Below are 21,413 nucleotides of genomic sequence, written 5' to 3' on the forward strand. Positions count from 1 at the left end.
AAAATGTATGCATATTACAATTTACAATATAAAATCATTATGTATACACGTTTAATGTAATCGAAATAAGCTCTAGGTAGGTATGTTGTATGTTGTATTTAAGAATATAAACTAAGAGCATAACGACATTTATTATAGTTAATAATAAAGATTAAAAGAATCATTCTCGTTCACTCAATTCAATTCAACATTCATCAAAGATAATCGTAACACAAACGTTTATTTTATGTTACTATTTTATTTTATGTAAACTAACTTTTTAAGTGAATTTTGTTATTATTATATAATAAACATATTTATACAACTTTATTGGTTTCTATATTGATCACGTAAACATCAAGCAATTACTTCATAAATATTTATTTTTGTTTATATAAAAAGTAACTGAATACCTAGCTAATTAATATTTTTTTGAACTTTAAATATCATCTGAAAAATCTGTTAATATAAATTGAAAAATAAAAATAAATCATAAATCTGTCGGCCTATAATTGCATTCAGTTAGATAATTGTTCAGTAAAAGTTTTTGTTTTTTACACCGACTTTGTCACAAAACGACCAAAGTAAAATATAAAATATTACATTTTAATTATCATACTTCAGTATTATAATTAATATACAACAATTATTACATTCAGAATAATACGCATAATTCTTTATTATTCATGCATTAAATATTCATTATTATTAAAAACGAGATATTTAATGACCTAACAATGGTTATTGTTAATTTGAATATGATGACCAAATATTACTGTTTATTAAATTATTATCAAAAAGTATTCAGTACGATACCAGCTATTTACATTTAGTATGATCAATATGACATGCACTGAATTAAACTAAACAAACAAACATTACGCAAAAATGATCTGAATTTAATGTGTAATATTATGCTTGTATAGTGTTTCAAATTGTATTCATATTAGAAGATATACTAATTTTTTTCATTAATGCAGTTACATCGATCACAAAATATCTATTAGACTTAAATAAACATTGTTTTCAATAAATAATAATATTTGTCTGTACAATTTATAGTAGTATAGATGGTAAATATTCTTTAAAATAAAAATTATAATATTTATTTTATAATATTTAAAACGTAGTGACAGAAATAGGTGTAATACCTACTTTTATAAAATTACAAAGTATTCAATTAGGTAGTTATTTAAAATTCAAATGACTATGGTTGTGATTTCCAAATCTAAAATCAAAATGTTATCATAGTTAATTTAATTAATAAGGATTTATAATATAATAATTTAAAGGGCGTGTGGTTACTGCGATGTGTCTAGCTGATATTATAGGTACAAACATCAATATTTTACTTGTTGTGTGCCTACTGCACAATTAATCGTTTTACTACATAATAAATTGGCTGATGAACATAATTACATATAATTTTATATCAGCTTATGATATTACTACAATGTTGTGTTTATTAACGATTTTTAGTTTTTACAATTAATACAAATAATCTAAAAAAAATTACTACCTAGCGTTGTTGTTGAGTATTTGTGCACATAATATGGAACTGAATAAAATAATATGCATTTTCATTTATGGGGATATTAAATAGTTTGGACCACAAAAAAAAATTGTATTTTATTTTAGTACAAAGAAAAATAATATTGTATGTTTTGTTGCGTAGGTAGTGGTTAGGTAGTAGTTTATTGTTCTTCGAGCTGCTAAGTATACTCGTATACATGGTTATAGTATATCGTACGCCTTAAAATATATAATTTATTTATAAAAAACAATAACTATTTTTGTTATATATTTATGGACAATTAAAACATACATGATATAACTGAAAATGCTATTGATATAAACATTTTTTTTTAAATAACTTTAATATATTTAATATAAATATTAATACAAATCTATCCTTTGTTTATTAATTAATTTATTCATTAGAGTAGTGTATAAGGTATTACTAACAATATAACTATAGAATAATATATACATAACTAATATATTTCAGATTAACGTTTTTTTATTTCTATTTCAAAAAATTCTGATTTATAATCAGCATAATCAGTACTAATAATATTTTGATATTAAAAATTCAAATGAATATTATGTTATATACATATTTGTCAAGTAATTAAACTCAATAAAAAGGTAAGCATTTGGTATCTACAAATCACTAAACAGGTGATTTTTGTAAAATTGAATTATTATGTATGCAGATATGACCATATGGGTTTTAGTTTTTTCCTTCGATAATGATTTTTTTTTTAGTATTAGATTTTTACGAAAAAAATGTTTTTTATTATGTCATATCGTGTAAAGGTTTTGTATGTTTTTTAATTGTATAATGAAAATAACAATACTTTGTTGATGCATACAAATTAGTTAATAGTTTTTGTATTAGGAACTAACATGTATATTTTAAGTTAGATGAAAAGTTTGGTCCACGCTATAAATTTCGCTCAGCATCTACTTTAAATGTTTATTAGTAATCGGTAATTTAACGTGAGAATGTCTTATTTTTCTTCCAGTGACAATGATTTTCAATAAGTATGTTATGGACTGTTGCTTACTTAGATATAATGTTGAATTGTATTCTATAATTCCTAACAGGGACGTGCTCAGGAATTGATAATGAAAATAACTAAGCATATTTTTCACATGTAAAAATGTAAATATAATAATAATATATTATTTGATACGATTTTAAATTAGTATTTATTTTATTTATTCAGTTTAAAAGACAAAGTATATGTCATCCCACTAACGTCGGACGGCTATACGTGTACTCCCGATACGATTCGAGTATACCGTCCGGTTTACGCCGGTGAATGTAAACGATTCGGTGTAGTAATAGTATATTATAAGGAGTTATCAACGGTATTATAATTAATATTCGGTAAATTGAGTTCGATGGCGGTAATACCGATATACACAATTTATTGAAACCGGTGGCTGCAAGCAGCACAAGTCGTCAGCGATGACTCTCCGCAGACTCCACCGCGTGGTTGAAAGGGCCACGAGCGTGGATATTAAAAGCACCCTTCGAGCACGCGAACGTTGTGCACGATTCCGCAGCCGACGATGTTCTGTGCAAAGTCCGGGAAGTTCGTCTCGAGCACCATGAGCCGATTCCGGTCACGGTCGGCCATAACCTGGGTGGCCAGGAAGCAAGACCCCGACCGATAGACCGGCGAGAAATTTTCCGCGACAAACGGTAGGGCTGCGTCCCATTTCTGCACGTCGGGTGAACCGTCGTACCGGAAGAACACCTTTGAGCCGCCGTCCGTGCCCAAAATCACCTAAAACCGGAGAATGACATTAATCGGCCATTTTTCAATCATAGGTAGGTACATTTATGACTTATACATTATGATTATTAACATTACCCAGAAGACCCCACGGGGAGGTTAGGCACGAGGAGCCGTAGTATATATATAGTGTATAACATGTAATATATTTTTTTTAAATATAATCAAACTGATATTATTTATTATCATTACGTACTGCGTATACGATCCTTAAGTATGTCGTGTCATCGTCAATCGTACATAATATAAAAATAAAATATTATCACATAAAACTGGTGCGAATTTTAGTTTTTACACGTAGGTCAATAATTTCGTTGATATCGAACAATTATTTATCTAATGCAGTTTTGTTTTTCGATAATTTTGTAGTTGGTTACTTATACCTTACTGTAGACTAGATATCATTTAAGACGAAATTAGAACTGTAAATAGTTGGACGATTCGTGTAAGAGAAATGTTTTAAATTGGATTTAAATAAAACTACTACTGGTCGTCGGAGGTTTGTCGTCAAACTCAGTCCTTATGTGTATAATCTGGATGTAGTTCACCTATATCTCAATATTCACTTAATCGAAAAAAACGTGATAATAGACATATCGATACTACAAAAAAAAATAATATATTTCGAGAATAATCTATGGAAAAAATGGAGCGTAGGCATAATAATTATATTTATGTGGCATGACGAATTTATACAGATGTAACGCCGACGATTTCATAAGGATACACGGTTAGGATGTTTTGGTAAAAAGACGAAAAAAATGCATACTCGTGGGCATATTAAACAGGATGCAACAGCTGCTGCAGTGTCAGAATATTATCATAATCATTTTTTACATAACAGCATAGTTAGGTACACATGTACATTTGTACAAAATTATTTTATTGGCATCTGCATATAAAATAGGAAACTGCTGTCATTAAAATATAGAAAGTGGTATTGAGATCTATATATTATGTTTATCCAAATTGTGGGACATTGGTTTGGATTTTAATATTTATAACAAGTTTCGATTCATTAATAATATATGCATTGGTTACAACACATGCAAATTTAATATTTTAAAATATGTATACATAATAATATCACAAAAAATATGTAAGTACAAAAATACCAATTTTAAAGTCATTGATATTTCAGTTGGAAAAAAAATTGAAATTGGCATTTAATACAGAAAACTTGTTATTGAATCACATGCATTTTCAAAATTAAGAAGATCTGATAACGGCCTTTTGTTAATGAAAACATTTCCATCTTTTAGCAATTGGACCGATAAAATTAGTAATTTTATAATAAATCCAAAACCACATTATTTAAATTAGTTTTAAAGTTTACTTAGGTCATGCTTTTTTTTAAATATCGTCTCTCATCCCTTAAATTTGATTTAAATATATAAAAATTGAATAGATTTCAACGCAGCAATTGTATGAAATTAAAAAAAAGATGGCATCTAAAGTAAACTTTATAAAGAATTTAAATATGTTTTCACATTTCTTATCGCATTACTATAACCTAGTTGGTACGATGGACAAAACGTACAGGATTTTTTAGTGAAATATTTTACTATTGGACTACAGATCGGTGACATGTGCGTGTCTCATATCTCTTTTACACTGCAGTCCACACACTAACGATCAGTTACTATAGTAAGCACACAATAACACGACACGCACGCACACACTTAGAAAATTGAAAGTTTAGATGTGTAGAAAATATAAACACAAAAATAAATGCTCATAAAAGAGAACGGATGTAGTTCAATTTGTAAAAATACTAATACGCGCAGTCGCTTTCTGAAGTAGTTATAAGACCGATTTATTCTACAATATATTTTTTTTTTATCATTAAAAAAGACAACAATATTTCGAAAAGTCGCTAATAGCCCATTTTGGAATTTTTCATCTTAAACGTAGGTAGCCTAACTTAAAGTTAAAGACATTTTTAACTTAAATCATTCAATTTATTTCGAAAATAAATTGGAAATTACCATTTAACCATGTATTATTTTAGGAAGGTCTCATATTTTCAGAAAAGAAAAATTTCAAATAATATTATGTTAAGTTAATAATACAGATTATGACTACGTAGTCTTCAAACAAGCAAATTTAAATTTAATTTCTATTAGCGTGTGTATATATTGCAAATTGTAACCCCTTATTAATTATTATTAAATAGTCCACACAATGACGAGTAACCAAACCGCACTACCGCGACCGCAGCCATAGCAATACTTCACTGTACTCTTCTTATTGATGTAAAGCATTAACTGGAGTCCCCAAACCCTTCCTACTAACCCCATACATTTTTCATTAATACAACCTAAACGCCCGTTACGAAAATAAAAGTACTTCCTGTGGTTCGATTTAAAAATTGTGAAGACGTTTGCGATCATACGCAAGACGTGTAGTACTTTGCATCTACATATTCGTATGCGAAACAAAGATTAGCAAAACTATTATTAAATTTATAAGATTTCAAAAGCTTTATCCATCACTATTTTCTGTCCATGCATTTAATTGGTTTTGAATATTTTAAAACACCTCTTGAAACAGTAACGGCATAATATTATGGCACAGCACTATGGAACGAAGGAATAGCCTATGCACGACGCCTTAAAAAATGACCGCTGTGGCTAATCGTGTCGGTCGTCGTTTCGAGAACGATCGCCAACGCGGTGTTGCGAAAAAAACAAATTTTTTTTTAAAATTATTTACAGCGCTTTCGTTTAGTTATAATATTATAATGTTATGTCTTAGTATAACTTCTCGCACATATTGTGTATCAATCACGGGGAAAAATTGTATCGCGGGTCACGCCCTCTCGTCCGCATAATAATATATATTATACCTATGAAATATTATGTGCACCGATTCGACACTTTTGTGCGTTACAATACGAAGAATTAAAATCGCGCGCGACAAGGTCGCCAGGTTACAGTACCATTCTGTCCGGTTTGACGCCCAAGTCCGTCACTTTTCCTGCAGAACCTCGGCGCAGGTACTCGGTCCGGACCGTGAACGCCCTGACGCCCGACAGGTATGTGACGATCAGCGCCGCCGCGCCGCCGCCGCACTCTGCCCGGACGAGCGCCGCGTACAGCACGTCGCGCTTGGTGCACCCCGCCGCGATCGCCTTGGGCAACACCACTCGCGCACCCTTCGACTCGGCCACGTCGTACGCGATCACCGCCCGGTTGGCCGCGTCCGTCACGTACACGTAACACTTGCCGTCCGTTTCGTCGCAGTCCACGGCCAGACACTGGAGCCGGCTCATCGGCGTCGTCAGGCACGTCAAGTCGATCTTCGCCAGCAGCTGAAACACCGCGATTATAAAATATCATGTCAACATTGCAATGTCTTTTGAACGCAGCGGCGCATTTGTGTACGGCGGGGGGGCGGTAGTATAGAGGGGTGTAATTACACATGATGGATAATGGTATTGTACAAGTCCCCATGAAATGGTGAACAATAAATTAATGGTTATAAATCACGGTTGCACTTAGTCTATATCGCGCCACCTAGTACCGAAATGTCTTTTTAATAATAATTGTTCTAATTTATATTTTAGTAGGTACTTTTTTTCCATGGAAAAGTTCAAGTATATATTATATAGGAATAGAATTCCCAGCGGGATGGAAACCCCTCAACGATACACCACTGATGTTAGGTCATGCGTTTTGTTAAAAAAAAATAATAGATTAATTTGATTTGTATTCAAATACAAGGCACCAACAGCTGATACCACGTTTAAATAAGTATTTTATGTGTATTTATTTCAAATACAATATAATCTGGAAAAAAGGTACATGTTTTCATGGTTATAATATTTATTTATTTCATATTATAATACACGGGGATTTGCCAAGCATGTTCATTCCTTTTTTTCTTTAATAATGGAGTTATTTAAAATCTGATTATATGAATTTTTGAATATACTTAGAGATCATGTTTCAAATTCTTGGGATTTTTTGTTCTACTTAAAGGATTACGGAGATATAACCTCTTATTTCCAGATGAGAACCCCACTTTCTTCTGTACATTATTTAGTGGATATATTTCTGAAAATGTGAACATATATTAATCAAAATTTGAACGAGTTTTTAAGTTATTTAACTTTTAGTACCTAGTACCTACCAAGGATAATAGGTTAATAATTATAAGGAAGTTATGGGAGCTATGGTTGTTTGAACATTTTTAGTAATTTATACTAATCGATCAATGTTTATAATTTGTACAAAATACAAATGGTCCAAGGATAATAAATACTAGATTTAATATTTCATGTATTTAAAATTCTTTTAAAACCATTTTTAAGGATTGTTATGCATAGTAGATACAAACATTTTAATAACTAAGAAACTACTTGCTCTAATTTTGAATTAGGTAGATAGGTATATCAACATTTTCAAAAAAGTTATCCACTAAATAATTTATAAATTATACATTTCAGTTTAACAGGATGTGTTCGTAGGTGTAATATTAATGTTTATCATTTATATCGCGTAATTGCAGCTATTTTAGAAAACTATTAATATACCGTCAAAGGTTATGTCTCTAAAACATTATAGCCCTAACCTTAACTTAGCCTTTATGGTGCGTGGTGGTCGCTTCCGTTATGTGACTCCGTCTTATAGGTACCTACGTGTCTGATATAACTATACAATATCAGCTACATCCTACATGCGTGTCAGAGACATCGATTTGCGTTTAGTTGGACATCGGCTACGCCTGCAATATTGATCCTCGATCGACCTACTTTCACTGCCTCGTGGCCTCGTCGTATAGATCGCGTATAAGAACGATTTATATGGGCGTGGACGATGGCGTATATTTTGGTCTATAACGTTACTCTAAAAATGAGATGCGTTTTGGGTTAGCAAAAATAAAAATTTGGTAATAATAATAATAATAATAATATTATTTTAAGCGTTTACCCGCGAGCCTGCTATTATGCTGACCTGCCTATAATATAACGTTTTAGAACCTTGTCGTGGGTTTGCTTAACTAATAGCTACGCAATGTTAATGTTGTATACTTCATTGTATTATACCTATATAGAATAAATATAAGAATTCGAAAAAGTTGATCGAGTTCAGAACACGATTCTGTGTTAAAAAAACTGCAAGATATCTGCAAGGTATCTGTCAAAAAGGAAAAATGCATGTATCTTCGGGCATTCGCGCAATCGCTCGGTCTTCAAAAAGCAACACTGCTTGAAACAAGTGCTTTATTGAATTGAAATTGAAATTATTATTTAATGCTAATGTATCGACACGCGTAACCAACGTCCATATTATAAAATAAATATACGGATAACACTTTGGGTCAAAGGCGTGTACGAAATGCAGTCGGCAGAAAAGATGACGAAGGCACGCCGCCAGAGGCAGAACAAATTAACTTGAAAATCACTCGAGTTCGTAAATATATTTTACATGTAAATAAGTTAAGGTAACAAATCGTTAAATAAGTTGGCTTTTCTAAAATAAGTACCTACTCAAAAAATAATAATATATACATGGTGTAACAGCAAGAAGACCCGACAGATGAAATAACTTTGTTTATAAACAATATTTTTTAATTTTTTCTTTGTTGTTTATAATGTATTGACTCTTACATTACACGTATAATATTACATTTTAATTATTTTGTACTGAAAATAAACAATTTTTAATTTGGATTGTTTTTTTTTTCGAAAAATTCAAAATAATGAATTTGTAAATCTGGTTTTTAGAAAAATGTTGATTGTAAAAACACTTATTTAAGTCATGTAGTTAATTTTTTTATGGTTTTTAAAATATACAAATTTTTTGAAATAAGACTCATTTATTTGAAAAGTATTAACTTTTTATAAACTATTTAGATTTTGTACTTATTCAAAAATTCTCGTAAAAATTGTTATACTTTTTGAATTTGAAATGATTTTTACGACTAGATTAACATTGCTTAACAAAAATAATGAGTTCATATTCAATCAAAAAGTTGTAAAAAATGAACTAGGTACATGACTTAAATAAATATTTTTTTCTAAATTCCGGTTTAAAAATTGGCCATTTTGAATTATTAAAATTTCAGTATTAAAAAAATAAAAATGTTATATTATACATGTAACCCAAGTCGATAAATAGTATATTAAAAAAAAAAATAATAAAAAATATAGATTAGAACCAGAGTTAGGTATTTAATTTGTTAGGTCTACCTGTACATACATTTTCGGAAAATTCTAAAATACAATTCTAAAACCAAAAGAATTGATGATTCAAAGTATTTAAATCAATCAAATATTAATAGAAGATTAGGTTAGATTAGCCTAACCTATTCAAAGATAAACGAACATTGATACTTTGTTTAGTCAGTTATGATGAATATAGGAAGGTATTGATTTAATATTTACATATGCTTAATTTATTGCAGGTAATCGTAACTCTATGCTGCAGTTATACAGGGTGATTCATAAAGCGTAAAACACTCATTATCTCAAAAAGTATTAATGTTTTTGAAAATATTTTTTACATAGTTTCAAGTTGTTAAAAAAACTGTTTTTATTAAAAAATTATATTTTTAAATATTTTTATCTATATAATTTTTTAAGTTTTTTACTTTTTGAATGACAGCATAGAGTTTTAAATTCATATTCCAAAGCAGAATATTTTTCTAAGTATTTTGATTCATAAAAATCTAATTTAGGGCGAGTAGTCTATGAGGTATAAGCATTTAAAGTTTTGATGGGCGGAGTGGAGTGGTATGGGGTTACCCCGCAAATGTGTGTCCACTACTCCGCTTGTCTAAACCTTAAATACTTATAACTCATAAACTACTCGTCCTAAATTCGATATTTATGTATTAAAATACTTAGAAAAATATTCTGCTTTGGAAAATGAAATTAAAACTCTATGCTGTCATTCAAAAAAGTAAAAAACTTAAAAAATTTTAAGGATAAAAAATATTTAAAAATATAATTTTTTAATAAAAATGTTGTTTTTTTAACAACTTGAAACTATGTAAAAAAATATTTTCAAAAACATTAATACTTTTTGAGATAATGAGGGTTTTACGCTTAATAAATCACCCTGTATACATTTATAAATGTTTCTAGTAACGGACAGTTATTTAATTATGTGCCTCAACAGCTCAACATCGTTTCTATATTAAAAAATAAAAATAAAATAATATAAAATTCAGGTACACGGAAAAAACTTTTCAAATTTCTATTGGTTTGATATATAAAACAAATGAACAATTTACAATACAAAAAGTCTATAAATTAAAATAATACACTTAGGTACTTACTATGCAACATGTAACACAAAATATTACAAATTTAAATGTTTTTAATAATTGTCATACGTTAGCCTATAATTAATAAATATGAGCAATTGAAATAAATTGTGACATATTGCCCGAAAATATAATTGTGATTCTGAAATCATTAGTTTGTTAATAATTTATTTCTTATTTCACTGAATACTAATGATCCTCTCCGTACAATTATTGCAATGTCTCAAAATAATTTAATTTCAATTAAAAAACTCAGTATTATTATATGATCCTTGCTTCTCATTCAAATTTTCGTCAAGTACAGAATGATTATATATATTATAATTCAGTATAAAATGAGAGCATTACGAGAATAAATTAAAACGAAAATTATTCTTATTATCTAAAACCGATGATGAAATCTCATAGAAAAACAAGAATATTATATAAATTTTTTTAATACGTGATAACATATTTTGATAAACTGTTCTTACTCTTTAAGGTTATACACTTATACTATTTCCAAACCATATGCCCGCGTTAATGACCACATCACTCGCTCAAATTATAAATTATAATTAACAAATATTATACACAGACGACGTATCGACAAAGCAAAATCGGACGCCCATTCTGGACATCGCATAATATAGCAGTGTTAATCCTGGATTTCGTGGTGGCGTAAAGCGCTATTATACCTATTTTGAAATCCTAAAATACGACCGTCAAACCGATACACATGATTATACACCAGTGTTATTGTTCATACATGTATATCTACGCCAGTCTTATAATCTGTGCCCAGACGCGTTATAATAATAATAATAATAATCATAATACGAGGCCCGCCCAAAGACAATCGTCCCGATCGGCTGTCGTATAATATTATCGACCGAACCCATTATTATAATGTATTATTATTATGGGTAGGTTCCTATATAGATTTGTGAGTGTGAGCTCCTACCTACTATAGTACCTACAATGTGTCTCTTGCGGTCGAGAGAGAGAGGGAGAAAAAATAATAAAAGTTATTAAACTACATGGAACGTTGCACAACACCCGTTGACGTTCACGCCCGGCGACGAGAGCAGCTATGCGTATGACTTAACGAGCTGCAGCAGCTATACGGTTACCCAAACTCAACTATATATATATATATATTATGCTCGTATATAGTCGCCGCTCGAACGAAATCGAATTTCTACATTTTAGTTCATTAATCATTTACTCTGTTCGAACCACTCTATACGGGGTGATCCGTTTAACTGTGGAGGCTCAACTCATTTTTCGAGTAAATATTTGTTGTTTTTTTTTTATTTATTTATTTATTATATACCTATATAAAGATTGTACATAACATCATAACATTAGGTACCCCGTAAAAGCATTGGCGTATATGCGCTACTTCGTTCATCTAATATTTCGAATATCAATTAGGGCCTATTTACTCAATATATTGTATATTCCTACTTGTAGGAAATACAAATGTCAAGAAAAAAATTCTGCTTGGGAAGTTTCGGGAATATAATGATAATAGGTATGGACATAATAAAACTATAAGCCACACTTTGACAAAAAAATAATTATATTTTTATGTGAAAATGTAGTGTTATAAATACTTCAAAGTATATAAAAAATGTGGACAAAAATTACTGTAGCCATGTAAGTGGATCACCCTATATTATACCGAAATGTACATATTATTATTACCGCATTTGTGCAGTGATATCGTTATTCCACATCATATGCGTACCTCGACGTGGTTTGTAAATTGTAATTAACGTTATAAAATATTTTCAAGTTCGATCGATATATTATATTGAATTGGCGGGGGATTGCATATTGTAATTAGACCTATAAAACGAATTCAACAGAACTCTTATTACCACGCTCTAGTTGCATACAAATATAGGTACATAAATATAAACTCACCCGACGCTATAATGCTATATTATATCACGATGTATATACCGGGATACGATATCATATTAAACTAAATGGACTGTGGCCCGGGTACACCTATTACTCTGTGTGCCTGTAATATAATATACTGCAGGGTGGGCGGTTATTTTATCGTGAACCAAACAATATCCTAAAAGTGGGTTTTCCCTGTGCACGTGTACGTGCATAAAAATACTTTTCTGTGATTGGTTGGTATACCAGAGTGTTATACGTTATCACCACAGGCTTAACCATGAAGTTGGATCCAGTTCAACTTTTCCGTGTTCACGTCTCTATATTGATAACATATAAGAATATATGAGGTAACTAATATGTTACCAATCCTAACCGATCCAACCCATCTTAACCGATATGGGAAACGTTTGGGAGACCGTTCATAGCGTACGGTTCTGGTCAATATATGCAATGGTTTAAAGTGTCAGAGGTTGTGTTTGGGTATGTTAGCGGGCAAAAAAAAAACGATTACCTTGCGCGTATTCAAGTCGAACGCCCATACGGTTGGTGGTCCCGTCCTCAGCGGTTCAGCGTCCTTGTCCAACGTCTGCACAACACCCGTGTCCAGGACCCACAGCACTTCTTGCGCATCCAAGTACAGATCGACAGCGTTCTGTACCTCATCCGACTTACCTTGTTCCTGTACCGACAGGCAAGGATAAGGCGTCATTACTGCCTCACTACACGCGTCGGCAGTAAACAGGCAAGTCGTGGCCACGGTGGCTGGCACGCCGGATCGCAACCTGAAACAGCAATGTTAGAGCATGAAATCGGTCTTGCTATGAACGCCAAAGACATTTTAAAGTCGAGACCGGGCAGTACATAATATGATTATGTAACCAGTATAAAAATTGTGTAAAATTAATCATTTGCTTGAGCTTATATTTTCATCTACTTTCTTATTCATTGGTTTTTAATCTATAGGATTAATAATATTATGTTCGTGTCTTGAAAATCATATGACAACTAAATTCATTAGTTCATTAGTTCACAAAACCGGAAAATCGTATTTTTTTGTTTTACGATATATTATCATATTATAAGACCAGGGTGCATTCGGTTTGGTCCAACATTGGTAGAGGCTCTACAGGTACCCACCTGGGGTACGCCAAGTACAAGTCGTTTCCGCATATTTGAGCTCTGAGCGCGATGTTGTTTCTCGGCACATAACGGCCGTTGTCTCTGAGCAACGCGTCTACCGTGTCGCATTCGAACCGGTACTGGGCGCCAGTCCACGTCAGTCCTTCGCCGCTGCCGCCACCGGTTGCATTTCGGCGCAATCGGCTGGAGCAGTATCGTTGAGCGCTGCAAGTGAACGCGGTCACGTGATGCAGTACCAGCAGAGCGGTAACCATGAGTGACGACGGGCCCGCAGACATCATGACGACAATTTTACCTGGAAAGAAAAAGTCGAAGTTTATAATGTGAAAATGGATATCGCGTAGAAAACAAAATAACCGTGAACGTCGATGACTCGCTTAAGGAGCAGAGCACCCGATAATTTTATGTTCCTTAATCTAACCACTCCTTCTGAACCCTCCAACGACCGTATGAGTTAGGTAAGGGTATATTCTCATGTTTGGTCTTGAGGTTAGATAAGCCATAATTATCGAGTGTTAAAATAATGACCCGGTGCTGTGATAATATGATATCAATAGTATAATAGTGTTAAGTGAGAATGGTACCGAATTATTCGTGTGCTGCGAGGGTGTTTTTCTGACGAGAGTCCAACGATGTTCTACCGGTTTTTGCGAGTCGTAAGCGTGTGCTTTTGCGTACAATTCACGTTCGTATTTATAATCCGAATGAATTGTCCAAATACGTGTCCGCGTGCTGTTATTATCGCTGCACACATCCGTCATTTTTTGTTTATTTTGTCGGCCTTAGCCGTGGTAGAACTGAACGCTATAAAAAAAAGAAGAACCATACGTTTTTCGCAACCGAATCGACGATTTCTCAGGTGACCTTGGGGTCGGTGGCCTTTGTCTGAACACGTGATTGTGTCAAATCGTTTATCGTTTTCCACTCGTACGAAAATAGTTTTTTATTCACTTCTTGACCACAATATTAGAACGCGGGAATTGTTGTATTCCAAAAAAAAAAGAAAATAATATGCACATATATTTATATTTTATATTAACAAACTTCAAAATATTCTGTAAAAATACCAATTTATCAAACACAATTTATATACATATCTATACCTAGGAACATTCAACATATTATAGTAAAATGTATTTTTGTTATTTTTAAAAACATTGGCACTATTGTAGGTATAGACAATTTTAGGTACTTTAGGTACCCATATAGAAATTTATTATTTTATAAAACAGCATTATCAAAGAATACTTTTACAGGATCATTTTTTACTAAAAAAAAATTTGATTTGCGTACTTACGATTAAAATATTTGAACAATCATAAATTTATATTTGTTATGTATATACACAATACATATACTTTTACAGTTGTATAAGGTGCACATAAATCTGGACACTAAATTAATAATATTTAATTACTTTCTGACCATTACGAATAAACATCTTGAACCTTCAGGTCATGGTACAGTATACTGTATAGGTTTTGTATAACATACTATACGTAATACCATAAGTTGTCAGCGTTTATTTTTCTCGTCAGGTTTTATTTGCACCTGGGAAAAGTCGTATCATATAACCGTTGAAACACGAACGGTCATCACAAACGCGCGAAATCAGCTCGCGGGTAATTGTACAAAGGTCGGACCGTCGGAGAAACACACGTGACTGCATATATTATTATGTGGGCGGGTCTCTCGATCCTTAAATTATTCAAAATAGTGAATGACAGCATGATATTGCAAGTATATATATATATATATATATGCGTAATAGGTATAATGTTTCTTTTTCACGATTGAATAACAACCTATTATACTGGATTGGATTATAATAAATTTCAAATTCCGTTGCCTCGATGTCGTTTAGTATATTTTAATTGATTATTTATATTATTATCGCGGGCGATTCAATATAATATAATTATTTCCATTAACCGGGCTGTCGAGATTAAAAAAAGCAATATTGGTCACGATGGTAAATACATGGTCACGCATATGGAAATGTCCATGTCAAGAACGATAGGTTCATTATTAATATTATACCTTGTTCTGCAGAGAGTATAGGTAGTAATTATTAGTATCTGGTGTTTTATAGTTTAAACTTAGATCACAATGTACGATAATAATATTTACGTGTATTTAAGGTCATCATACGACCGATATTATAAGATCAATAATAATAATTGGTCAATTAATCAAATTATTTACGTCTTTCGGTAGGTATCAATGTTATTACTATAGGTTAACCTGACTGTATAAAGGTTAGGTTACGGCATTCACATTTACCCAATACTGAAACACTTCAGGTGACACTTCACAGGAAGGAAGCGAAAGTTCTCATTATTTTATAATCCTAATAAGTAATCTTTATTCGCATTTGAACTAATGTCCGGGTGTTAGGTAATCGTACTGCTAGAAATGCAAAACCAGTTTTTAAACGGTAACCGTGCGCATAATATTATATTCATTAGGGTGTTGGTTTACGCGATGAATCTATAAAGACTTCTGCATGAAAAATTATAGCGGATGAACAGAAGTGATGCATCGATGACGTCATCATATTTATTCCTGTAACATACCTACCAATAAATAATTTGAGTGAAAATTGTAATATTGTAATTTTATAACATTTATTATTGTGTACTTATAATATCAGATTTAAAATTAATAAGCTTTAGAAAGTGGTAATTTAATAACTGCAGCACGGTTCAAGAAATCTAATAATTCGCTACACAAAGACAATTTATAATTTTATTTTTAAACATAAATATTAAATATAATTAATCAAGTTTTACTACATTGTACGCAAACACTATAGTGTATACTTATACAAATTTATTGCCAGTGGTGGTTAATAATTTCAACTATAATTATAATATAATCGTTGCAATAGAGATGTAAAAGTTATACAACAATTTTGAAGATCCAATTTAAATTATTTTTATTTTTGATATATTTGAAGAAAAATTCAATACCAATTTAAAAATGTATGCAAAATGTACATTTACAATTTAAAATTTAGCAAAATATGAAATAACAAGAAAAAAAGAGTAAAATATTTTTAAAAAAATTTCATAGTAGTTAAAATATTTCTGAATCCTATACGTTTCCTATCTCTAACGCCTAATACTAATAAGTACATAAACATAATATTATGATTTTATAATTTATTATTTCGTTGGTTACGAAATATGTTTTCTCCAAAAAGATTTGTTACCATAAAATGTATTTGGCAACATTCGTAATAATATTATAAACTTGTTTTTTGACAGGTGTGTATTGGAACGCCATGAGCGTTAACTGTACTTTTAATAAAATGTAGGTACCTATATAAATATTGTGGGAAAATATTTAATATTGAATATTATTTTGTACAGCCTTCTCGATCGGCTTAATCGTAGCACATATTGTGATTGTTTATTATATTTTGGTATACCGAATATTATTTGGTACGATTATTTTTATTCATTACCTACCTCACTAGATTATACACTGATGCCACTGCAACATTTACTTTTACTAATTTATGTCGTTTTAAGCCGTCGGCCGTCGGCACACTTAAGACCATTATGCATATTATACATTCCATGGTAGGTATAAATAGTAAATATCCCCAAGTTTAACTACACTCTCAGTGATTCCGCAAACACAACAAGGTCATCTGTTAAACTAAAATAATAATAATATATTATAACTCATTATCTTACCGGTTTTTTTGGCAGATTTAAATCGATATTATGACGAAGAAATGTGCGAAGGTCGTAAATGGTGTTACAGTCACATATTAATATATTATTATACCGCTGTATACAAAAGCTTTGTATAAGTTGGACAAACGCGCGTGCAGATGAGGGAGTGCCTTTGAAAAACATCCCGATGAAGCGTCACAATTATTAAATTGCTTTTTAAAAGAAAACATAAAATGAAATATATGATATGCTTTGGCGTGATCCCACATGTGTGAGATATGGGAAAGGAGGGCACTTGACCCCTCTGAAATGTTTGTATGGGGCAAAGGTATCATTTCACCCCCACATATGTCAACCTTTTTATTAATGAACTCTTATATACTTAATATTATTTATCGATATGAGTACCTTTATAACCTACTACCTACAATTTGTTTCTAAAAATCTAAACCATAAAATGAGTCTTCATACATAGAATACAAATATATTTAAACTAAAGAGGAGGGGGCGCTTTGGGTTTTGATTTTGGTTGGTAAATTATTTTGCTCCCCTAGTTTTTAGCCAATTTACGCCACTGAGGTGGGGTGTCACGGACACTGATAGTAGAAAATACTCGGCCACTAAGGGCTGAAAAATATACCACCCCCTTACGAAAATTGCCTATAGGCACTCCGCTCGCCTCTAACTAATGATGGATAAAATATGGCACGATTGAACACATATTTAAGGAATATTGGTAAATCGTTTAACTTATTATAAAACGACGTGTTGTAATTTATTGAATGATAACATCTAGATAGTATTATTATTATTATTATTATGAGATGGATCTCAGAATAAAGTGACAAAAAATGTTCGAAATTGTTTTTCAATAAAAACTAAAAAATACATGAAGCTTTTTGTATAGTTTACACGTCTATAGGTAATGCCTATATATAATATATATATATAGGTAAATGACTGTTAAACAAGATGTATTCGACACAAGTAAAGAAAAAAATAAATGTAATATTACTGTTTAAAATAAAAAGCTCTGTTTCAAAATATTATTATATTATATTACAAACAAAAAAAAATGGAAACAAAAATTATTAACGGTACAATACTTTTCTAACAAAAGAGTCGTCTTCAGTTTTTTTTTTTATTTATTAAATCAATAGAAGGTACAATCTTGGTATCAAGCGAGTACCATTGTGATCTAGCCCTATATCGAAGAGCTACAAGATTACATATTATCATCATAAATTCATAATTTATTATTTTAAATAGATTGGAATCTTATTGGCGGTCGGTACCTTGTTATGTTCCATACTAACGCGATTCGCGGAAAACTTGCGTGTACGATATCTCAAGTCTGTAAATAGAAAATCTGGCCGAGAAAAAACTCCTTCGACATTTTGCGAGAGGTTCATTGCAGACTTTTTTACCGAGCGATAATTATTGTATACAGGATCAAATGTTAGATTATCTCGGATCGAGGCTTTTATTTTTTAGTCTGTTGGTGTGTACATAGCTTTTATTCCTAATGCTTATATACCAGCTATAGCCCCTAAAAATCGTAAATCAGGCCTGCAGGTCTATATGTAGTATATTATGTACAATATATAATATATTATTTACGGGGTGACATCGACGATGTACAGTATTTATTTAATACGTATGTTTTTTTACTTGGTTTATTTTTGGATTGTGTGAGCGAGGAGAGTAAATAATATATGTGCCTATCGATTTTAGAATTTTTTTTCTGATACGTAATGAAAAAGTCCTAAAGGGTTCTGTGTAGCTCTATCTATTGGTGGGGAATTGAATCTATATTGTACTTTGAAGTGCTTCGTAGGTACCTACAGTTTACCCGAGTATGAAGAAAAACTTTCAATAGCAGTCCAACGATTTTAAATTAAAATACTGTACAGTAAAAAATGAACTTTGCTAGTTTTCTCTATATGTCATAGAGTTCTTTGTGCGATGATGCATCATTGTTATATTTTATAATTTATACTCGTCGTGTACCTATGTAGTACCTATTGTTGTAGCATACAATTTTTTTTTACTTTTTACCAGATAAAACTGAACAAGTAGTTTTTTGTACGTAATTATTATTTATTAAATTATGTAGGTAATAGTATACGATATTTATTAAATTTACCTAAATATATAATACATAGAATTTATGTAATTATGTTTAAATAATCCCCACGAACCGTCATGATTTTGACACTCGTGTGATGGTGCATGCGGTTACTCGAATAATTAATACCTTCACAGTTATAACAGTATCTCATAAATTGTGATAATATACATAATTTTCTGATCGTCATAATTTATTATAATATTCTGTATACAAATATTGTTACACTGATTCTTTAAATAAATAATAATATCTAAAGTAATAGTAATTACTTTCGTACATTTAAAAAATGAATAATAGGTATAGGTACTAAACATTTTATGCTTATGTTAAACGTGTCATATTAAGCAATAATAATATATGGTGTGCTCATACGCAACTTATTGCCTATTGGGTTTAGTACTGACTTTTAAGTCCGTCTCTGCCCGCGAAATCACTCGTAAACCAATAATTTTTTATTTGTCCGTAAATCGTTGTTTTCACATGCCTAAAACATATTATAATAAGAATATCGGAGAGACCGGTCCGTGTTTAATGCGAGTCGCGTTCCAAGTTGGGTATTATGTTGAGATTTCGGCGGCGTTCACTGTAATAAAATTCTGGAGATTTTTCGTTTTTGTTGTGTCGCGTAGTTATTTGTGGATATTATAAGCGAAGGAAGTTTACGTAATGCCCCGTGCGTAAACCCTTTATCGTTGTTTATACGACGTTGTCTGCGGGAGAGAAAAGAACAACTCGTCCGTGATAGGCCTATCGTACTATACACAGTAGATCAGCTGAGATATACGCGAAGTTACAACAACTACTGTTATATTACATATATTATAAACCGGTCACGAGTGTGCTCCGAATGTAAAAGGCGATGCCGGATAAATTGTGTGCACAGAGTGTAGACCGTAGGTATAATATAGTGCCTGTGTACACGCCACTTTTACAACTATTATATGGTACGCATATACGATTTAAATTACTGCGTGGAATGAGTCTAATTTATCATAAATAAATTGTATTGTTTAGTGGGTTTAGGAACGACCTACAACAACGAATTATGTATTTTACATATTATTATATTTTACCGATTATATAATGAACGGTGATGTCTGTCAGTGGCGTAATTAGAAACTTGGTTTGGGAGGGGGGGATATACGTTTCTAGCAAACATGAATGGTCATTATCAATACTTTGATCAACATTTTAGCAGCAAAAAAAAATTTTGGGCGGTTCTATCCCCCTGATCCCCCCTAATTACGCCCCTGATGTCCGTAGATGGGAAGTGGTAAACAGCAAAAATAGTAATATTAGGCATTGCCCAATACATCATAATTAGGGCCCAAAAGATTTATGTGCAAAATAAACTTATGAAATATATTATACATAGCTACATAAGTAATACGTATTTGTGGTATTTGTAAAATTATATTTTCAAAAATGATCTGGGTGTAAGAAAACTAAATTGGTATCTACTTATTCAATGTACAAAATAATCAAAAAATTATAGTTAATATTTATTTTTGTAATAACTGTTATGTTAATAGACAAACATAATAGCATTCAAAATCATTTTTTTTACATTTATTTGTTTATTTTTTTGTTTTTATAAAAAATTTCGTTTATTTTGTGAAAATGTACAATCGGTACAATAAATGGTATAATAAGTAAATGTAAATGAATGAATGAAGACAATGAATAGTAGTTTCACATTAGAAATTCCTGGACATGGATGAAATTTATTGGTTTTGTAGAAATGGAAGAGTCTATCAATTTTGCAATTAGTTTTTGCATTTACATACATAATAATATTTACATTTATTTTAGCTTTAAAGTGATACTTTAAAATATAAACATTGATAGTAAGCTTCAACGGTTATCTCCAAAAATCATTGTATTTTGCAAGCCTTCTTAATATTTTTAAAAATTTCAACTATTTTCTTAGTCCTTAAGATGAAACGAATACATGACGTATTGTCTGTTATAATAATTATTATGCAGAAATATGCATTG

The 21,413-nt window shown here is 31.2% G+C and overlaps 1 protein-coding gene across 1 annotated transcript; it reads right to left on the reverse strand.

Annotated features, from left to right (window-relative positions):
* Positions 1-301: 301 nt before the first annotated feature.
* On the reverse strand, positions 302-14,672 carry LOC132950470 (L-dopachrome tautomerase yellow-f2-like). The gene is made up of 5 exons (XM_061021958.1): positions 14,183-14,672; positions 13,596-13,893; positions 12,970-13,240; positions 6,229-6,600; positions 302-3,278 (listed from the first exon to the last, which is right to left on the reverse strand). The coding sequence occupies exons 2-5, from the start codon at positions 13,877-13,879 to the stop codon at positions 3,009-3,011; spliced, it is 1,197 nt and encodes a 398-aa protein (XP_060877941.1). The 5' UTR covers positions 13,880-13,893; positions 14,183-14,672; the 3' UTR covers positions 302-3,008.
* Between the last annotated feature and the right edge of the window lie 6,741 nt (positions 14,673-21,413).

The sequence above is a fragment of the Metopolophium dirhodum genome, chromosome 8, assembly GCF_019925205.1.
Source record: "Metopolophium dirhodum isolate CAU chromosome 8, ASM1992520v1, whole genome shotgun sequence".
Classification (NCBI taxonomy): domain Eukaryota; kingdom Metazoa; phylum Arthropoda; class Insecta; order Hemiptera; family Aphididae; genus Metopolophium; species Metopolophium dirhodum.

Coding starts and splice junctions, on each gene's coding strand:
- LOC132950470 (XM_061021958.1), bottom strand. CDS start 13,879: ATGATGTCTGCGGGCCCGTCGTCACTCATGGTTACCGCTCTGCTGGTA. Junction 13,241..13,595: donor TTGTACTTGGCGTACCCCAG/GTGGGTACCTGT, acceptor TTGCTGTTTCAG/GTTGCGATCCGGCGTGCCAG. Junction 3,279..6,228: donor GCGTCAAACCGGACAGAATG/GTACTGTAACCT, acceptor CTCCGGTTTTAG/GTGATTTTGGGCACGGACGG.